General features: G+C 47.9%; 1 protein-coding gene across 1 annotated transcript in view; it reads right to left on the bottom strand.

Annotated features, from left to right (window-relative positions):
* Positions 1 to 1,391: 1,391 nt before the first annotated feature.
* Positions 1,392 to 20,792, bottom strand: part of FBXO21 (F-box protein 21) — a gene marked incomplete at both ends in the record, with an annotated part of 35,222 nt that continues 15,821 nt past the window's right edge. Inside the window, 5 exons of the mRNA XM_079717109.1 lie at positions 1,392 to 1,579; positions 8,516 to 8,673; positions 10,170 to 10,381; positions 16,977 to 17,109; positions 18,186 to 18,365. Coding sequence (XP_079573235.1) covers positions 1,392 to 1,579; positions 8,516 to 8,673; positions 10,170 to 10,381; positions 16,977 to 17,109; positions 18,186 to 18,365 — 871 coding nt within the window. The remainder of the gene's footprint in view (positions 1,580 to 8,515; positions 8,674 to 10,169; positions 10,382 to 16,976; positions 17,110 to 18,185; positions 18,366 to 20,792) is intronic.

The raw sequence follows: 20,792 nt of genomic DNA, 5'->3' as shown, positions 1-20,792 counted from the left end.
GTAACTAGGTTCTAACTCCAGAAGTTAGCTGCTACTGGTTAACTACAAGGTCAGCCCGCTGGAGAAGGGACGGGTCGAGAACGGTAGGAGTCCGGAGCCGAGTTAAGACTCGGTACCTTCACGCTCAGGTACCACGAACGTGGAAAGGACCGGTGCCAGCGGAGCCTGGCTATGCAGCCGGACTCCCCAGCGGCCTGAGCACAGACTTCCTCCTGGTGCTTTCACAGCAACGGTAACTCGAGAACACGGGCCACACTCACGTCTCCTTTCCCACAGGGCACACACTCTTAAAATTGGAAATATTCCGTTTATTTCTAACCCGCCACATTCAAAAAGGTCCTGAAGTGATTCTAAGGAAGGACAGGGAGCACGAAAATTCCCCTTTTCCTTTTTAATTTCTAAGTTTCATTATCTCTTCTTTCTTCTGGTTATAAAAGTGAAACCTCATTTTCAGGCCTTTGGAGACCACGGAGTATGGTTTCTAAAAGCAGACATTTTAACAGCAGATTGTACTTCCTACTACAAAAAGAGCTCATCACTGATTTAAGATCTACTTACGATACTGGAGTAGATTTAAAAAAAAACCCACTTATTTTAAAGGGAGGAATAGCAGATGAATGTGGAAAACCCCATTCACAAAGGCTATTATTAATTATGCATTTTCTCAAAGAATTTTATGTAATAAAATAGAAAACTAATAATTCGTAGAGATATGAGCATAAATCCAAGAGATGAATCCGGAAGGCAAAACTGTGTCATTCTCTCAATTCAAATAAAGAAAAGGATAAATGCCAGAAATCTGTTTCAAGAATTAGAAAAAAATAAATTCCAATGCTTCTGATTACCATTAGTTTGTTAATGACTCCAGAGCTAAGATGCTGCCAAGATCACCTAGAGCTTCAGCCCTGGATCGGCACTAAATTCAGGGTAAAAAGACAGATGAACCTGACTGAGGAGTGCACACATTCCACAGAGAAATCAGAGAGAAATGACTGCAAACGAACAACCCCATCTGTCCAGCAAATGAAATGTTCTGAGACGATGTAGACAGACACAACGGGAAGTGAAGAAAAAGAACGGTTATGAGTGTCGACTGTGAGACGTCATGAAGACAGCATGTCACGAACTGTCACCACAGGACAAGCATACAAGCCATGCCACTGAACACAGTGCCTTTCAATGAATCACTAGTGTAGGCGGAGAGCAACATTGTCTTTGCAGCTGGAGGAGAGCACACGTGATTTAAACTTAGTAGGTGGCAATCAGCACTACTGGTTTAGTGGCTTTCCCGGTGGTGTGAATCCAGAGGGATCCGTGGAGACATCTCCGTCCGGAATCCTGTTCTCTTGGAAAATAGCAGCAGCAGCAAAGGTACAATGTCCCCCTAGACTTTACTCCACATTCTCTTTCTTTGCACTGTAAATATTCTGCACCGTTTCATAGACAGACTCCAGATCCTCTGGGTACCGGATTTCTAGCTCTGCGTTCGGGATGTAGTGAGTGCCCGTGAACTCGGAGAAATAGCGTCCGACGTCAGGGTGTGAGATCTCCTGAGGCTCCACGTTATACTCCAAGTTCTCTGTTGGCAGAGAGGCACACGGACATTCTCATTAAAGCTGATTTTCTGCAGCATCTTTTATCCAGAGACCCTCCTATCACCCGTTCTGAGTGCATTTTTGAGGCGGGGGGAAGAAAAGGCAGATGTTTATAGAAGTCGGAGGAGGAAACAGGAAAAGGCAGCGCGGCGAGGCCACTGGAGGATGGAGGGAGGGAGCTCGGGGTCCTCCTCCAGCTCCGCAAGGAACATGAGTGTTTTCCTTCTCTCTGAGCAAAACTCCAGCAGTCCCTCGGGGTCTGCACACTAGGGGCTCGGCAGGCTTCTCTGACCTGATCCAACACAAAGCCACACGTGTGGGCCGAGGGTGGCCTAGCCTGCTCGGTTCTCGCCAGCAGTGAAGCTTCTGAAGCCGCCTGAGCAGCCGCTCGCACGTCTCTCCCTGCCGTCCTCCTCCTCCCAGTCTGTTACTGGGAACCGCCCCCCCCACCCCCAGCACCCTTCAGTGTTTCCAAGGGCGAGGACCCGGCTCACAGGGCTGGCTTGGGGTCCAAGAGGAGGAATGAAAAACGGCTCGCACCTCTAGACCCTACAGGGATATGGGCTGTGGCATCTCTATCATCTCTTAGGAAAACCACACTACCTCCCTTCTGTGCTCCCCGTTTTGCCACTAGAGAAAGCAATAGAAAATAAGACTCCTTTAAAACGGAATGAGAAAAAAAGAGGTGATAATACCTGCGAGGTATTTTAAAGCCTGAAATCCCCTCAGATGGCCTCTCCCTCCCCAAGCGATTTGAAAAACGGCTCCTCCATGGGCCCAAGGAAAGGACAGTGTCTCGTGGGCCCTTCCTCGCTGGCCATAGAGCCCTGGCCCTAGACTGCGTGTGGCGCCCAGTCAGGAAAGGCCACCCCCACCCTCCATGACCTGGACCAGAAGGGAACTGCCCAGGCAGGCCTCCCCACTCTGACTGCGTCCCAGATCAATATGAACCATACTTAGCACCTATTGCCAAAATCAATTCAGGGAGTCCCTGCACGAGCCTAGCTGATGGGCTAACTAACACCAACGGTGCAGCAGGTTATCTCTTCAACAGCTCGTTAAACATCCGGAAACGCATGTTCAGGACCTTCGGTGCCCTCCACCCAGAGTACACAGGATAAACACAAGCGCCTTTCGGAAGCCTGCCTGTAACAGATGTTTGTCTTTCAAGAGAGGGGGAAAGAGTTTGTAATCCAATCTGTAACTTTTTTACAAGATGGGAGGATTTAAAGAACTTTTGTGCTTGTAGCTGTTTTAGGCCGTTTATTCAGACCACGGTTGGGGATGTATCAGTTTGAGAAAACAACACCTTTATGGACGTCACATACCAATCACGAGCAAAGATGAATGTTCAGACATTACCTCAGCATCGCTTAGGAGAGCAAAAAATGTAGTAGCAACCTAAATGTCCAACTGCAGGTCACTATGTAAATAAGTGATGGCACATTAATTCAGCAAAATCCTAGACAGCCAGGAAAACGAGCAACCTGTTTTCAAGAGGCTATGGGGGAAGTGGGAGTAAAAACACATGATCACTTATAAAAAGCCAGGAAGGCCACATACCTGCGCTGCTACGTGACGTGCACATACAGCTACACATTTTACGTGAACTCCTTTAAGCTGGGCACGTACAGCGCGCCAGGCACCGGGGGACGTGCACAGCCTCCAGCTCACAAGGCTCCACGAAGAGCTCCGGTCACACGCCCTCTTGCGGCTGAGCTGACAGCAGCAGGAGTGAGGACCCTGCCCAAGGATTCAGCGGGGGCTCAAACCCAGACGGCCCAGTTCCAGGGCTGGGGAAGCAGATGAAGAGAAGCGTCCCCGTGCACTGTCCCGCCAGCAGAGGTCAGGGAGGAGGGGCTGGGATAGACCAGAAGGCCGGGCCACGGCCCAAGGCAGGCTGTGGGGACGGTGCTCTATGAGCTCTGATCTCTCCCTACTGTTACCACCAGAGCTCTGGGGATGGTTTTACTTCCTTCCTTACATTTATTTTCAACAAATGTTGAAAAACAAAACAAAAACCCCCCAAAAGTTGGATGCTTTAAAATGCCACCGGCTGAGAAAATCCGCCGTCTTGCCTCCTCCCCCAGTGAGCGATGAGTCACGGGCGTACCTGCCTTGGGGAGGCCCAGGGGGATGCAACCACGGCCTGGGGCCTGAACCCAGCCAACTGCCTTCCCCTGTCGGCTGTTCTTGCCCCAGAGGAGGGCAAAGAACCTGGGATAACCCCCGAGAGATAAAAGTCCATTTGGTCCTCATCCGGGGGCCATTCTGCTTCTGACAGGATGCTTGGCAACGTGTGAAGACATTTCTGGTTGTCAGATTGGGGGCTGCTGCCGGCATCGCATGGGCAGGGGCCAGGGTGCCTCTAAATCAATGCACAGGACACCCCCCCAACACACAGCTGTCTGAACCAAAATGTGCCCAGAGCCTGCTCTGAAGAAAGCCAGACACATGTTTCAGCATCACTTCTCTCCCTCTCTTTTTCTCTCTATGTATCCTTAAGCAGCAGCTTGGTGTCAGCTAATGCTTGGCATCTGAGTGTTGGTAGGAGGGCAGAAAGGTCACAGTCAGGTCATGATCGTGTGTCTGTAAGGACAGCATGACTGGGCAGCTGCTGCCGAGAATTCTGAATGTGGGCCCCAAACAAAGAGGCATGAAGAGTACAGACAGAACGTTGGGGAAACCAGGAAGGGGGCAGTGACGGTCCACGAGGGCGCTCACGGCCCCGCTCCCGGCTGTTAGCCAGGAACGTGGACTGAATTCAGTGTTTATCTACCTGGACTCCCAGCACAACAGGAAAAATGTACTCATAAAAGAAACTTTTTTAGGAAAAAAAAAAACACTGAAGTTGACAACTAAGCATTATGAGGGGAAAATAATTCCCAATCCACTAAATAAGTTTAAAAAAATGTTGAAGAGGAATAAGAAATCTAAGTGATACAAAACTTAATAAAGAGAAAATATTAAACAGGGACTACTTAAAAGTCCTGGAAAAATCTTGGGAAGAATTTCTGATTCCCCTAAAATTTTCAGAGAAATGTGTCCACTTATTTTATTTAAAAATTTCAGCTACCCCAAAATACACGAATACATTCCTGTAAAAGTCTGGAAACATACCCATGAGTCCTCTGGGGGCACCTATTGGCCCCTCCCCAGAGGAAACCACTATGACTGTGAGTTTTTCTAGTCCTTCTTTTATGAACATATGTATATGTAGCTAAATATAATTATATGCATGCAAAGAAAATTCTGCGTTGCCTTATGTGTACTTATTCCTATAAAACATACAGTAAGTATTTACCTGCAACTGGTTTATTTGGTTGCAGCTCAGCTACCCGAAGTTTGGATATACCCCCATTTACCAGATAAGTCCCATGAATGACACTGCTTTGCTGACACCATAGGCCCCGTGTCAGTGCGTCTCCACTGGAGGAACCGAGGGGAGAAGTGCCAGGTCAGAGGAGAATGAGCACTTGAGGTTCTGACAATTTAAGAGAGAGCCAAACCGCCCTCTGAGACGGCTGAAAATTTACACTCCAACCCTGACGCAGGGAGTCCTCACACCCTTGCCAGCATGTGCAGACCACCACGGTCTGTGTGTGTGCGTGCTGGAGGGGAGGGGGGGATGGTGGAAACTTAGTTTGGAAGTGGAAGACCAGTTATGGAAAAGGAAACTGACACTGGGTGAGGGCACGCCACGGCCCAAGCGTTCAACCAGGTGCTTTACCATCACACACGGAAGACATGTAAAAGCCAGGTTCTCACACCGCAGCTGAATTCCTGACCTTCCAATATGGGCAGCTGGCTTAAATTCAGAGCATCTATGATAGTCATTTTCTTCAGTACTAAGAAGTACGCAGGGAAGTTGAGACAGGAGTTTCTGGTACCAAGAAAATATTAATACTAAAGCACGCCCCCTAGTGGGAACAAAAATTACAAACATGCAAGATGCTGTACAGCCCATTAACATATTGAGGGAAAACTTAATTGTGCAGACGAAAAGTATTTGAGGATGGCACGCAGGTATGTGGTTTATAATGCACTCTTCAACTCTCTGTGGAGAGCTAAAAAACAGAAAAGCATTCATTAATGGGCTCTGCCCAGATTACTAGGATCACTGGAGCCAGAGGCTGAAAATTTAGATCACGAAATAGTTTAAAAACAAAATAATTTAATGCAAGTATATTAACCCAGAAATGTTCAAAAACATATTTAAATTAGTGCTTTTAAAGTTTACCCTCTCAAGGTCGCTCACTGGCTAAATGTGGGCTAATTTGAGAATAAAATTGTTCCAAATGATTATAACACATTGACTAAATAAAAAATCCAGGAATCTATGGGAGGAGAGGGGAGGGAGAGAGGGAGAGAGAGCAAGGGAGAGAGGAGGAGAGGAGAGAGAGGTGAGGGCGGGGGAGGAGAGAGGGAGAGAGCAAGAGGGGGAGGAAGAGGGGGAGGAGGGCAAGGCTCTTGTTTACAGAACCAGAGGGCATCCCGCAGTAGGAGACCACCATTCTGCAATTCTCACATCATGGTTTAGGCAAGAAGAGCCAACAGGTGCTAACACAAACACAAGGATAAAGGTTACTGGGGAACAGGGTATACCCAGGATGCCCCAGTGTGACCCCATGAATTTCCTGTTAACTTCAGAGGGAAAACTGTCCCTTAGAGCGAGTCACCATCTTAGCCAATGACCACACTCTGCCTCACTAACAGTGGGACACGGAACCCCATGGTCTCTGGACGAGATGCAACGTGACGCACACAGCACCTGAGAGTAAGCACGCCAGCCAAAACCAGCAACCTGATCTAACCAAACCCGGGCCTAACTTCCAGTTTACAGACAATACATAGACAAAGAAACAGTAAGACAAATCCAGAATGTTAGACAATTCACAAGACAACCGGCCCGGACTCTTCAGAAAGTCAAAGTCTTGTGAAAAAGGGAAAAACGATGAGAAATGAGGAACGGTTCTTTACTAGAAGAGACTACAAAGACATAATAACTAGACACAGTGCCTGAATCTTGTCTGGATCATGATTTAAAATAGAATAAACACGTACCTATAAAGTTATACTTGTGAGAATTGAGAAATTTGAAAACTGATTGAATGTTAGATATTATGAAATCATTTTTATTTGTTGGGTGTAATGATGTACCTGTGGTAATGCACAGAAATGTCCTTATTCTTAGAAGATGCATGATTAAGTATTTAGGTCATGTTATCTGCAATATTCTTTCAAATCAATTTTAGAGTGTGAAACTGACAAGCAGTTTTGGTTTTGTTTTGTTTTTTAACAAAGTCATTACAGTATTCTGACTGTAAACCTTACAGCTCATGTTGACCTAAGGTTAAGATTAGGATGAATTCCTGAATCTTCTACGCAGACACTGGACAAGTTCAGAACACCTTAAAACCAAATACCCAGCTTCACCTACTCTAAGAAGCCCATTTTAAAGTTAATATAAGTGTTTCTAGAAACCCAAATATCAGATACTCAAAGTCTTGACATCAACTCCACGTAACGGGCAATGAGTGTACAAGGTGAAGGTGTAGACATGGACCCCAGTGTTGACAACAAGACAATTTCCTCTGTGCTCGTGACTTGCTCCATGACGCGCAATGGGAAATGCTCACTGAGTGATCAGTGGCGGGTGCAAACAGTCCGAGAATCACTCAGCAATTTCCAAATAACTTGATTTTTAAAATTTGTAGTATAATTTTTTTTAACTGACAAAGCTTTTTAAGTTAAATAAAATCCCTGTCAGTGCCTTCATCTGACACGGGGTGCACATCGCCCCCTTTGATAACTCCCCTTGTACTGACGGAGGTTAGGTGAGCTGTTGGTCTCAATAAAGGGAATTTCTCTTGTATACGATCCTCTCCCAGCTTCTGATGAATTAACAATAATTAATATGAAACTCTTTCTAGTCTTTTCGGTACTTCTGAGATTTTTATACATCCAACATTTCTATTATTGGATTTACCAGAACACAATATCAACTTAGGTCAAACATGATGCTTTAGGTGAGACGCAAAAAGGTGCAGCATGATGGTTATGGGGAAGGCTCTTTGCCAAGCTGCCTGGCCGCATACTCTGTAAGTTAAAATTTAAACATCTTTATGTGTTTCAGTTTACCTGTGTATCAAATGCACACGATGATGATGATGGTGATGGTAACTACAGTTCTCAAATGGAGCTAATGTACATTAGAAGGCTGCTGTCACAGAGCAGCACTACATTAGCATTTTTATTAATAAAATGAACATTGTGAATGCCTTGACAGGCAGGCATGCGATAAATTCATCCCACTAAATGGAGCGACAAAGAAGAGGAGAGCCCTGGGCCAGCACCTGTCAGGGCTGGCAGTGACCCCAAACACATACCAAGCACCTACCTGTTGTTGCCTCTCCCAGGTGCCCTCAGAGCCAGTGCTGTGAACTGCAGTTCCCACAGTGGCCACTGGGGGCGTCTCTGGGGGGAGCACAGCTAACTGGCTGCCAGTCTCAATGCTCGGGTGGCTCCCCCAACAGTGCCTATCGGTGCCCTCCAGTTCAGGCAGGCAGTATGAGCAGGGCACAAGCTGACCCTCCTTGCCTGCAGAGAGCCAATGGCAGTGCCTGGGAAGCAGGACTGTGACTGGCAGAGGCAATGACCAATCAAAACAGAGGTCGGCAACAGCCTGGAACAGGGTCCTGGCTGTGGTGGCGACTGAGGGGGAGACCCTGGGGTGGTGACTGGGTAACTCGTGGTATGGCCGCACCAATGCATACCCACCCACGTTTAACTGAGTACCAGCTCTGATGAGGTTAACAGCCATGGGACACCTGTCAACTCCGAATAGACCGACAGCCTGTGCCTGCAGAATCTGAGTGGTCAAACGTGTGCTTCAAGTACAGACAGTACCAGCTACTTACCTTGGGCGGCATATCTACAGGATCCGTCCTCCACGAGAACATTATAGAAAGGCTGATGATGGCCGTGAGGCAGGCTGTGGACGTTCATGTTTCGAATCCACTCGTGTCCCATCATGCAGGTGGGGTCCCAGCCATAGATGACACAGTTATAGCCATACCTAATTAACATAAGAGCAGTGGCAGATCAGCTCCCTGGGGCCCTGTCATGGCAGCTATGAAATATAGAGACAATGGCTTGGCTTCTCTGAAGCTTACATTCTTAGAGATACACTTGCTTTTACTCCATGCTAAATCAATTTTACTCCTGCCTCTTTTTTTTTTTTTTTTTTTTTTGCGGTACGCGGGCCTCTCACTGTTGTGGCCTCTTCCGTTGCTGAGCACAGGCTCCGGACGCGCAGGCTCAGCGGCCACGGCTCACGGGCCCGGCCGCTCCGCGGCATGTGGGATCCTCCCGGACCGGGGCACGAACCCGTGTCCCCTGCATCGGCAGGCGGACTCTCAACCACTGCGCCACCAGGGGAGCCCCACTCCTGCCTCTCTTTATAAACTCCTCTTATTATCCATCCATCCATCCATCCATCCACCCATCCATGGTAGGACAATTGAGGAAACACAAACTCTCACCAGATATTTGATGAGGTTAGCGAACTGATTATCTTCTTAGATATGACAACAGAATGGTGAAGGTGTCTTTTTAAAAAAGTGAGCCCTTACCTTTCAGTGTTACCTACTGAAATAGCTACAGAGGAGAACGACCTCTGGTATTTGCTCCAGGGAGGGAGGGGAGGGGGTGACACAAACTGTATGGTAACCGCTGAAGCCGGACATGGGAACACCACCTGGTTCCTAAGACTCCTCTCTCTACTCTTACATATGCTTGAAATTTCCACAACAAAGTTAAAAAAAAAAAAAAAAGAATGTACTAAAAGAATGGAAAACACTAGCCAAAAACTGAGAAAAGATATTTGCAACTTATCTGCACACAGAGACTAATACACAGAATAAAGAAACTGCACGTCAGTAAGACTGACAACTCAAATGAACAGCAAAATACCTGGAGAGGCACTTAATCAAAGGAACCTGAATGGCTAGTGAATGCAGGGAAAGAATCTCAATCTGGGTGGTAACCAGGGAAATGCAAATTAAAACCACAATGAAATGCCATTTGCCATTTACCACATAGGTGCATATTTAAAGGTCTGGCACTAACACAAGCTGTTGAGAATCAAACCTCTCAGGGCCTGGCCTGCTGGTGGGACGTAAACAGGTACAGCTGCTCTGGAGGCAGTTTAATTTTGCCTCGTCAATCGGCCATGTCCAATCCCCAGGACCCAGCAAGTCCCTACCACCCTCAGATCCAAGGAGAGCGAGACCACTGGAGAGAGTGAGGACGACGAAGAGAGGAGAGGAAGAATGAGGCTGACGGGGCTTCCGTCCCCCACGGAGAAGGGTCACTACACACAGCAGAAGAGCTCCCCGTTAGGAAAGCAAGTTGCTTCTTAAAAAACAAAAAGGTTAAAGATATGGTTCGGCCTTCGGTCCTCGCTGCGACGGGCCTCGGTCGCTGCTGCGTCGGGTCAGGTCCCCTCCAGGTGCACCCCCGCTGCTCCGTGTCCTCTGCAGCCGCGCGGGGGGCGGGCGCCGGGGCACTCACCTCTTATGCTTCATAATGAGCCCAATGGCATAGCAGACGTCTCTGTGCTTCTCGTGGGAGCGGAGCTTCACCTCCACGCCCACCTCCTCCTTCTTCCGCTCAATGTGCTCCAGCGTGTGCTGCACCAGATAGCCCACCGCCCCGTGCTGCCCGGGGTCTAGGGTTTGGATGTGCTGGAGGATGTCAAGCACCTTCAAGACAAGACAGAAAGACTAGGAGATAATATTTTCATTTAGGCCTTTTCTTTTTCCTGGCGAGGGATTTAGACCTACGTAACCTGAGGAAGGGCAGCGAGGCGAGGCGGGCTGGCGGCCCGAGTCTCCGTCACCCACAGGCTCTCATCCCGTCGGTGCTCTGTACGCCGAGTCACTTCACGTGCTGGGGACTGGCCCCGGCATCCAAACGCAACCAGCGTGAGCGGAGGAACTCTTTAGAGACACGGGGACCAGGGTCCGCACAGGATGGGGACGGGAGGGCCTGTCGGACTAGGTGAACTCTAACAGGGTCCAACATTCTTGGTGAGTGGGAGGACTCAATTTCTTACATACAGACAGGAAACATGTTCAACCTGCCACTTATGAATTGAGAGGAAAAAGAAATGTGAAGCTGCTTCAATCGAGGTCAAGAGGCTGAGTGACAGACTGGCCTCAGTGCTGCAGGAGAGGGGAAGGGGTCACAGGGAGGGCACTGGAGTGATGGACGCACATCAGCACAGTTCATTTATGATGCTGTCTGTGAAGCATGAAGATGTGCGGGGCAGGGTTCTGAAATCCTACTGGTCGCTTCAGTGACTTTAACTCCCAGTGGAATTCAGTGTTCAGGGGGACAGGGGGAAACCCCGTCGCCCCGCAATCTATGTGACGAGCTGGCAGGGCAGCACTGCCTGACCCCAAGGCTCTACTCTTTCTACTGCACCCAGTGTCTCTACGGAAAAATACAAGTTCAAGGAAAGCTAACACACGTGAACACTTAGCAAGCCCCGCTCGCTCACAGCTCAGCCGAGGGTCTGTGACACGGGTCTCCTCCCACTTACGGACGCTGAGCAGACAGAGCAGCCTGGACTCTAGCCCCGGATCAGTCAAACTTGCTGTTTTTACCCTTGAATTAATTTATTCACTTATCAAATAATGATTAGTAACTGCCCTATTTCCTGATACATTGTGAGCCTATAAAAGTGTCGTGAAAACTACAGCTTTATGCAATGTAACATATTAAAACCCAATCTTGTCTTCCAGAATGAGATTTGCAGGATCTCAATATTTACTGAATACTTATTCTCTGCTGGTCACTGTGCCAAGCCTGTCACATTTTTTACTTCATTTAATCCTCCCAACTTGAAGGTCAGCAGTCCAGTCACTGCCAATTTCAAGAGGAATCAGATGCAAACAGAGCCGCTCTCCAGGCCATCCTATATAACTGTATCAGGACATTGGACTTACATCAATAGCATGATTCCTATTTAACCTAAACACATGAGACCTGCAACAAGTTTTTATACTCGACTTAAATCACTCGAATCTCCCCCTTGAAAGACTCGTACTAGCTGCAGCCGGAAAACCTGCTCATTCTGGACTTCACCCTTGACCCCCCTCAGCAACAGAAGGTCCTGCTCCTGTCTCAGCCTTACTCCACTCAAGCACAGTGGTCGTGGCAGGTATCTTCTTGCTTATTCGATTTTACCCTTTAACAGAAAACAATAAACTTGTTCAAACGGTAGCACTATGCGTAGGAGCCCTTTTACCACCCTGTTCACAGCAGTATGTGCCCCCACCCAAAACGACATTAAAAAAACTGTCGCCTTCTCCGCTTCCAGCCAATTAGGCCTAATAATGGTAACAATTGGCATCAACCAACCCTATATAGCATTCGTGCACATGTTCACACATGCTTTTTTTAAGGTCATACTATTCATATGCTCCGGATCTATTATTCACAGCCTGAACAACGAACAAGACGTTCGAAAAATAGGAGGCCTATTCAAAGCTCTACCTTTCACCACAACAGCCCTTATTATTGGAAGTTTAGCACCGACAGGAATGCCTTTCCTCGCTGGCTTCTAAAGGCCTGATCGCTGAAGCTGCTAACACATCTTATACCAATGCCTGAGCCCTGCTAGTAACTCCAGTTGCCACCTCCCTCCCAGCTGTCCGAAGGGCTCGCACTCCCTTCTTCGCACTGCTAGGACCACCTCACTTCTCTCCCTTAGCCTCAATCAATGAAAACAGCCCACTCCTAATTAACTCCATCAAACTTCCTACTAATTGTGTTTTTGCTGGATTTATTATCTCCAACAACATCCCCCCAACAATGGTCCCCCTAATAACCACGCCCCCATACCTAAAATTAACTGCCTTTACAGTGACCATCCTGGGTTTTGTACTAGCACTTGAAATTAACCTTAACGCACAAGACTTAAAATTTATTTACCCCTCAAATACCCACAAGTTTTCTAGGCTTTTAGGGTATTTCCCCACTATCAGGCACCGTTTACCTCCCTACCTAGACCTATCATAAGCCAAAAATCAGCATCCTCCCTCTTAGACTTAACCTGACTAGAAAATATTTTACCGAAAACCACACCCCTTATTCAATTAAAGCCCTCCACACTAGCTAAGCAACTTGCCTGACGTCATGGGGTTAGGAAGACATGCAGTGAGGATGCGGACCCAGGGCTGACTCGCAACCCCAGGTCTCAGTCACCTTCACATCAAAGCAGGAAGAGGGGTATTTTAATTGACTGTTAGGAAAATTTTCATACACATAAAAAATGGACAGAGTGGTATTACCCCAAGTAGCAGACCCAGCTTCAACCAGTACCAGCCAGGAGCCAATCCCATCCACTCGCCACCCCCCGCAGTGGCCTTGTAATGTAGGGGACACTAACAACAGTTGTCCCTTGTAGCTAAAAGCATCTGACTTCACAGTAAGCTTCTTGTGTTCCCCTCTGCAGTTCCAACTAGTTACTGCTGACAACTTTTCTATAGACACAGCTTCCCCTCTGTTCCTGGCAGCCCCTTCCCGCCAGATAAGTGAAAGAAACGTAACGTGGAATCTTCAAAGCATAAAGGAAGTCTTGAACTCAGAGTATCAGAGGAGGAGATAAGGCTCAGGGATGATTACTGCCGTCCCTCCCTTGGTGTGTGGATGACGGGGTGAAGGGAGACGGCAGAAACGGAGAAGACACCATGAGATGTGCCCGGTGTGTTTCCAAAAGCCGTGTTAACAGTGGGGCACCATGACGTCTACAGCTAAATGCCTAGGCCTAGAATCCCAAGGGCCCACAACCTTCAGAGTAGAGATCTTGGAACAGGGGTATCTATAGCACATGACTGGCAACTTGTTCTGTAAAGGGCCCGAAAGAAAATATGTTAGGCTTTGTGGGCCGTACGGTCTCTGACTCAACTACGCCCCTCTGCCGCTGCGGCTGAAAAGCAGCCAGAGACAGCCCGCAGACAAATGGACACGGCTGTGTGCTGACAAAACGTATTCACAAAGCCAGGCGGCTCTGGGCCCAGGGGCCAGAGTTTGCGGACCCTGCTCTGCCCTCTTAACTGCAGGTTTCCCCCGACATCTCTCTGAAGCTCTTGGCTCCATCCTCTGGACGTCCACTTCGTGGGCTCTTCCACTTTGGGGACTTCAGCTACCAGATGCGGATGCCAAGAGCGCCCACCAAACGCGGTACTCCACGGCTCCAGGTCGTGCCAACCAAACTCAACATATCCCAGACAGAACACTGTCTCCTACCCCAAAACAGGTCAGTTCCCCACACACTTCAACTTTTAAAGTGGCCACCCTTATTGGAAAATTGGGATATTCTCTTCGAGCCTCCTTCCTCGTTCACAGCTAACGAATTTCTGTCATTTCTTAATCATTCATTCAAATAAAATGCTGTACCTACTGGGTGGCAGGAACTGTGCTGAGAGCAAGGGGAACAGCTACAGTAAAGAACAAGACATGGTCCCTGTCCTTAAAGAGCAGGCCTCATGCAGAAGGACGGCTAAGCAGCTGCGAGCCACTCCGCACAAGCTTTGCGGAAGGGCGAGCTCAGGGCCGTCATGGTGCAGGGGGGCAGGGAGGGGCTTCAGAGGCGAGAGCTAAGCAGGAGATCAGAGGTTCGGGAGCCGCTGACCTACAGATGGTAACTGAGGCGAGGAGGGCTGGTGAGATCACCGAGGGGAACCGTGCACAGTAGAAAGAAGTCTAGAAACTACCCCACAGTGTAGAGCCTTAAAGGGAGAGACAGAGGACAGCAACTAGCGAGAGCCTGGGAACAGGGGACCAGAATCAAAGGAACAGAGTGTTTTGAGCGGGGGGATGACCTCCAAGTGATCAAGAAAGATAAGGAAAGACAAGTGTCCACTGGATTTGGCAACAAAGAGAAAGGTTTAGCAAGAAGGGGTCATGGGCTTCCAGTTCACATGGGGGAGGGGTGGGAATGGAGCCCCACGCTCTGCGCAGTGTGGGGGAGGCCATCACAAGGACCCTGGCCAGGCTGGGAGCAGAGAGGTAAGATGGAGCCACGGGCAAAGCCGGGGGCTGTCGTCAGAGGCTGCTCCTTCTCCTTTTTCAAAGATGAGAGAGACCTGAGTATGTTTAATGCTGACAGTAGAAGCAGAAACAGGGAGCTGCAGATACAGGAGAAGCAATAAAGGAAAACTCAGTAGTCCAAGGACAGGCAGCAGGTTGGATCCAGAGAACACGGAGTTTTGCCTTGGAAGACTGAGGGACACCTTTTCCACTGAATGTGGAAAATGGAGGGAAGGGATAACTACGGATCGGAACAAGGATGTAGGTTTAGCAGGAGTAGAAAATGCCCTTCTGTTGGCCTCTTCAGAAACAATCTCGCCTTGGCCCTGGTCCACAGGGGTGAAGCGTGCGGGTGGGCTGTGAATCTGAACGCCTGATGCCATCAACTTCTGTGCGGGAGACCTTGGCAAACTACTTAACTTTTCTCGGTGCCTCGGTTTCATTATTTGTAAAAGGGCAAAAAACAAAACAAAAAACAAAAGTAGCCACCCCAAAGGGCTGGCAGAAGGTACTGGAGGTGTGCAGCACTGAGCTCTCCCAGCCGTCCCCACCACTGGAGGAACCTACGTCCCTGTGCTCTGAAATCATTCCCCGGCCTTCTAGGGCCACCTCAAACCCTTCCTCCGGAAAGGACCCTTTTCTAACTGCTTCCGCACCCCCTGGAGCCTTCCTCACTTCGGACCCCAGCTCTCTTCCGCTGTCATGGGGTCCTTCCTGCAGTTGCAGCACAGTTCATGGAGGCGAGACAGTTGCCACACACGGGGAAGGAGCCACTTTCCCTTCCTGAGCTTAGATGCAGGGAGCGTCTAGGTGCCTGACCCCAGCAGCCCATGAATGGTCATCATGGGGAAAAATGTTCTGCGTGTGACAATTATGGAACTTGTTCCCGTGACATCTGCTTGGAAGGAAGGCAATCCTGACCATCTGAGGAGGATACCAAGGAAATTCCCCCAGAGGCAGCACAGGAGCCCTAAACTGAGCCTGTCATCAAAGGGAAGGACGCCAGGGCTTCTACAGACGTTCCTCCCAAAGGCCATGTCAACCCTACTCCTTCTAAGGCTGATGTGTAAGTTAAGTACAGAATCTACTTATGAGGAACCATGCTTTGAAAAGATCTCTGCATTTTACAAATTATCATGCAATTCCTGAACTAATGTGCAGTAAAAAGTGAAAGGAATTAGTTATGTATATCCTGGTATCAAAAATAAATCAAGTAAAAAATAGAAGTAAACTATTCAATTCTGGACAAGGTCGTGGGAAGCAGGTGGTGACCTTGGTAGAGAGCCTAGTGTTCCAGTAACTCTTCTATCGGATCACATGGGTGTCCTGGGAGGACAGCCGCTGCCTGGGCTGTAGATGACATCTGAAGACTGGGGCTCAGGGATTTTCCTACTGACGCATCCTTTCCTAGAACTATGGTAGATCTTTGACACTGTGAATAAATGAGGCAATGTACATCTAAGCAACGGTGAGTCATTGAGATTATTTACTTTCTCAAGGAAGATTTTACCACTCTCTAGTGACAGGGCTGATGATTTTACGGTGATGTTCCTGTGAGAGCTTAGAATTCAAGTCTCTCACCCGGCTGTCTAAACAAAGTGGACTATTAACATATTCCCATGGACAAGCAAGGGCATGATGGGGGCGAGCAGCTGCTCCTGCACTGTTGCGTGGCTGGAAGCATACATGTGCTACACCCACAGCTCCTGAGGAGTGGTGCTGACCCCAAACACTGTGGCCTCTGACAGGGCTTCCTGCTGGCCAAAGGGGGTGTCACAAACCTGAGAGAGCCAAGTGGAACAGTAAAACCCAACAGTTTCCAAAGGCATAAGCAGTCCTAAAAGCATCCAGCAGCTGGACCTAAACACATCTAAGATCTCACTTTCCTACGCCATGCAGGGCTATTTACATGTGGTCAATTTAGTTGCTAACAGCACAGCTTGAGGATGAATATGGAAACTTCCGCTTCCTCTTGAGAAGGATGACCTGGGGAAAATACATCTTTGGGGCAACAGTGGGTGAGAGGTAGGGCCGAGGCCTTGTGGTTCTGGGAGTTTAAGGCACTGACCACAGAGAGAATGGGCAATTCCTAGCAGGATAACTAATTTTTAGTAGAATAAAAGGAGACAAAAAGTTAAATCGATGGGTCAAAACCAGGAGACTGTGAATAAATCTGTGTTTATCCTCCAAGTTAATACAAGGATAAACTCGTAAGCGCTGCCTTTCAGCTAGGAGTTCCCTCTCTAAGGCAGGTGCAAAGCATCAAAGTAAAATAATTACCTTCTCTGGCCAGATGCCCAGGTGGAAGTAGAGCCTGGCTTGGAGGAGGAGGAGCTGCACCTGGTCCGGGTACATCGCCAGGTAAAGATCCAGGGAGTCCCTCAGGAGCTGGTACGACTGGTCGATGCCTTCCCTGTGGGGAAAGAAATCTGTTTTATCCTGTTTGCTTCCGAGCTAAGACCCTCTTTATCAAGGCCCAGATTTTAAAAGTAATGGACGCAAATCCCACACGTTCTCTGATTCTGATACTTCCTCTCTTCAGCAAAGTTACAACACTCTTAATAAAAAAAGATACACAAGAAATAGAAATTTCGTACTCCACTAAGTTAAAATCGTAACCGTTTTCCTTATGGAGTCACCTCAATAACACTGTACATAAATTAAAAATGGACTCTGAACAGGTGGAGGACTATTAGGTCAGTGAAACTCTTCTGGATGACACTACAGTGGTGGGTACACGTCATTACATACTTGTCAAAATCCACAGAATGTACACCATCCACAGCAAACCCAATGTAAACTATGGACTTGGAGTGATAATGACATGCCAGGGTAGGTTCATCAACTGTAACAAACACCCTGCTCCCGGGAGGGGGGGTGTTGAAATGAGGGAGGCTGTGTGTGTCCAGAGGCAGCGGGTAAACGGGAACTCTCTGTACTTTCTGCTCAGTTTTGCTGTGTACCTAAAACTGTTCTTAAAAAAATAAAGCTTATTTTTAAAAAAATTCTGCCATTAGGCAGAAGATACTCCAATCTATAAATTTCTATTTTCCCTGTACGACAATTTTCCTTGGACTCAGAAGCAAGATCGTTTCATACTTTTGTTTGTTTTCTTACCTAAGTGATAGAAAGGTATAAATTAAAAGACAGCAAAGCACTAGGAGGTGAAAAATAATTGTTGCCAGTCTAAAATATTCTTGTTACTGGAGAATGCTTTCAGCATTTATAAAAGAGAACTCGCCCAAGTCCACTGCAAAGATCTCAAAGAAAAGTCACTTAGCACATCCTAAGTCTGGATAGCATTACATCATGGGAACCAGTTTTTTCCCATGGTGGGTAGATAGCTGCAGCTGTCCCAACTGTGCCACAAAGCATCCGCTGCTTCTCTGTATCACAGGTAGGCTCATTAAATGAAATTCTCTGTAAGGTAATTTGCACCTCCAAAGACGCACACGCCGCGGAAGTACTGGAAAACCAAGAAAACCTTACCGCTTTCCCAGGCTTAAAAGGTTTCCCACCATTCGCTGTAACACCTTCTTTACATTCACCACCCCATACAGCGCTGCAGTCACATGCTGGCCGATCAGGTATTCACATTCTTTCACTGTCAGCTGCTTGCCTTTCCCAAAAGCATCTATGTAGATGTAGTCAAAGATGTCCAGGGTTGCCCTATCCAAAGAGCACACGTAGTGAGTCGTATCTCAGATTAGAGCTGAACAAGTCAATATTTAAAACCCCGTAATAAGTAGCTCAAATCAGAGACTGAATGTTAACACAGTGGCACTTCTACTGAAAATATCAAGGCCTTGCCCAAAGTCTGAAATCTGACCTCTATACACACTCTGCTGTATTAAGATCGCAGTACACTGATACTTGAGAAATAGCACTGGTTTACGCCATTTAATATAGTTTTTTAGAGAGATTAACTCTAAAACTCACTGCCAGGCCTATCTATTAGAAGTCTGGTTGACAGAAATATTTCTGGAATGCCTAAGCCAGTCTACTAATTTCACAGAGTAGCCACAGTTAACGTCTGTGGATCCCGGGCCCCTTGAGGCTGTGATGACAGTTATGGGGCCTGGGGCCACAAGGATTCTGGCCTCAGCTCTGCAGATGCGCTCGGGAGGCTCAGGCTGGGACCCTGCTCCAGACCCCGGAGAGCTGTGTCCCTGGCCTCCACCTCCTGCTCCTCCCATGGAACCGCCCTCCACGACCCGAGCTCTCGCACGTCGGGGTGGCCCACGCCGAGCCAGGCCAGTAGGCGGTCACATAAGCAGGTTCTCACCGCAGGACCTCTAAAGATACTGCATTCACCCTACGAGGACTCCTGAGGGATTGAGGTGGGACTTTGTTTCAGGGATAGCTGTGTTTTTTTTTTTTCTTTGAGCAACTGTTTCACTTTGATAGAGACTTTCTCTTCGGCAGCTAAAAAGCCCAGTCAGATTTCTTCTTTGAGCCGTATTAATAGCCTGCCTTTAGCAAGACATATATAATTGTTCCAGAAATAAGGAATGCTCTTCAACCCTTTTTTTGGGTCTAGGAGAACCACACAAATGCACAAAAGTTTATAGGCAAAATTTCGAAATAAAATATGAGCAAATCAAACACAGCAATGTATTATAAAAATCCATATGAGTAAGTTAGATGTTCCTTAAGAATGAAAGGAGGACTGAACGCTAAAAAACTTCACCATATGCAGACTAAAAGAGAAAAACCACATCCTCTCTGTAGACACAGAAAATAAATTTTGGGGGAAAAAATCCTAGTTATTAATAAAACTCTTAGCAAATTACGGCTTTATTATTATTTTTTTCCTTTTTTTTTAACCGCACCACATGGCATGCAGGCTCTTAGTTCCCCGACCAGGGATGGAACCTGTGCCCCCTGCAGTGGAAGCATGGAGTCCTAACCACTGGACCACCAGGCAAGTCCCAAATTACAACTTTAGAAGGCAGCTGTGATCATCTCAATGAAAGGTGCTGCTCCCAAACATCATGCTTGAGAGGAAATTTTAAAGTCATACCCAAGGCAGAGTGCCTGCTATCACTGTTTCTATTCACTGTGTACAAGAGGACCTAGCCAGCAGAGTAAGTAAAAGAGACACAAACATACAACAGCTGGAAAAAGAAGAAATAGAACTGTTGCAATTCAGACAATATGACTGTCTACATAGAAAAGTTGAAAGACCTAGCAAATTATTAGCACTAATAATTGATCCAGCAGAGGTGCGGATAATCAGATCCAGATCTAAGTCATCAACCATGCCCCTGTACACCACCAATACACAGACAGCGTAATTTAAACAATTACCATTTACAATAGCAACAAAAAGTTAAGGTACCCAGGAATAAATCTAGCAAGATATCCAAGAGCTGGATGTAGAAAACAATAAAATCTTTTTTTTTTTTTTTTTTTGGCGGTACGCGGGCCTCTCACCGCTGTGGCCTCTCCCGTTGCGGAGCATAGGCTCCGGACGCGTAGGCCCAGCGGCCATGGCTCACGGGCCCAGCCGCTCCGCGGCATGTGGGATCTTCCCGGACCGGGGCACGAACCCGTGTCCCCTGCATCGGCAGGCAGACTCTCAACCACTGCGCCACCAGGGAAGCCCCAATAAATCTTTTTAAGGACATTAAAGATGACTTAAACGTGGAAGGAGATGTGTTTACAGACAGGCAGACTGAGCAGGGAAACGCAAGCAGGCCATACTCCTCACGTGAATCCACGAACCCAGAGGAGCTCCGGGCCCAGCTACCATACCAGAGCTTCGAGGTGCCTGACAAACGGATTCTAAAGCTGCACGTGGACATCAGGCTAAGAGGAGCCAGGGCAATTCTAAAGGACTCCGTGGGGGCCTCGCCCTACCAGTCATTAGGACTAACGATAAAGCCACAGTCAACGCGACACTATGGTCTTGGTGCCGACACAGAGACCACGGGCCCGAGGAGCAGCCCAGTCAGGACGCAGAGGGCCTGCAGCCCAGCAGCTGTGCACTCTCCCGCCACCCTCCCGGCCTCTCCCCAGCGGGCCAGCCTTTATGGGTCTCATCAGTGTTTGCGTCTGCCAGGTACTTGGGGTGCTAACAAACCACTTCATTGT

Source organism: Hyperoodon ampullatus, assembly GCF_949752795.1.
Source record: "Hyperoodon ampullatus genome assembly, chromosome: 13".
Lineage (NCBI taxonomy): Eukaryota > Metazoa > Chordata > Mammalia > Artiodactyla > Ziphiidae > Hyperoodon > Hyperoodon ampullatus.
The sequence above is the reverse complement of the archived record's forward strand: the minus strand, read 5'-3'. Positions and strand labels throughout refer to the sequence as shown.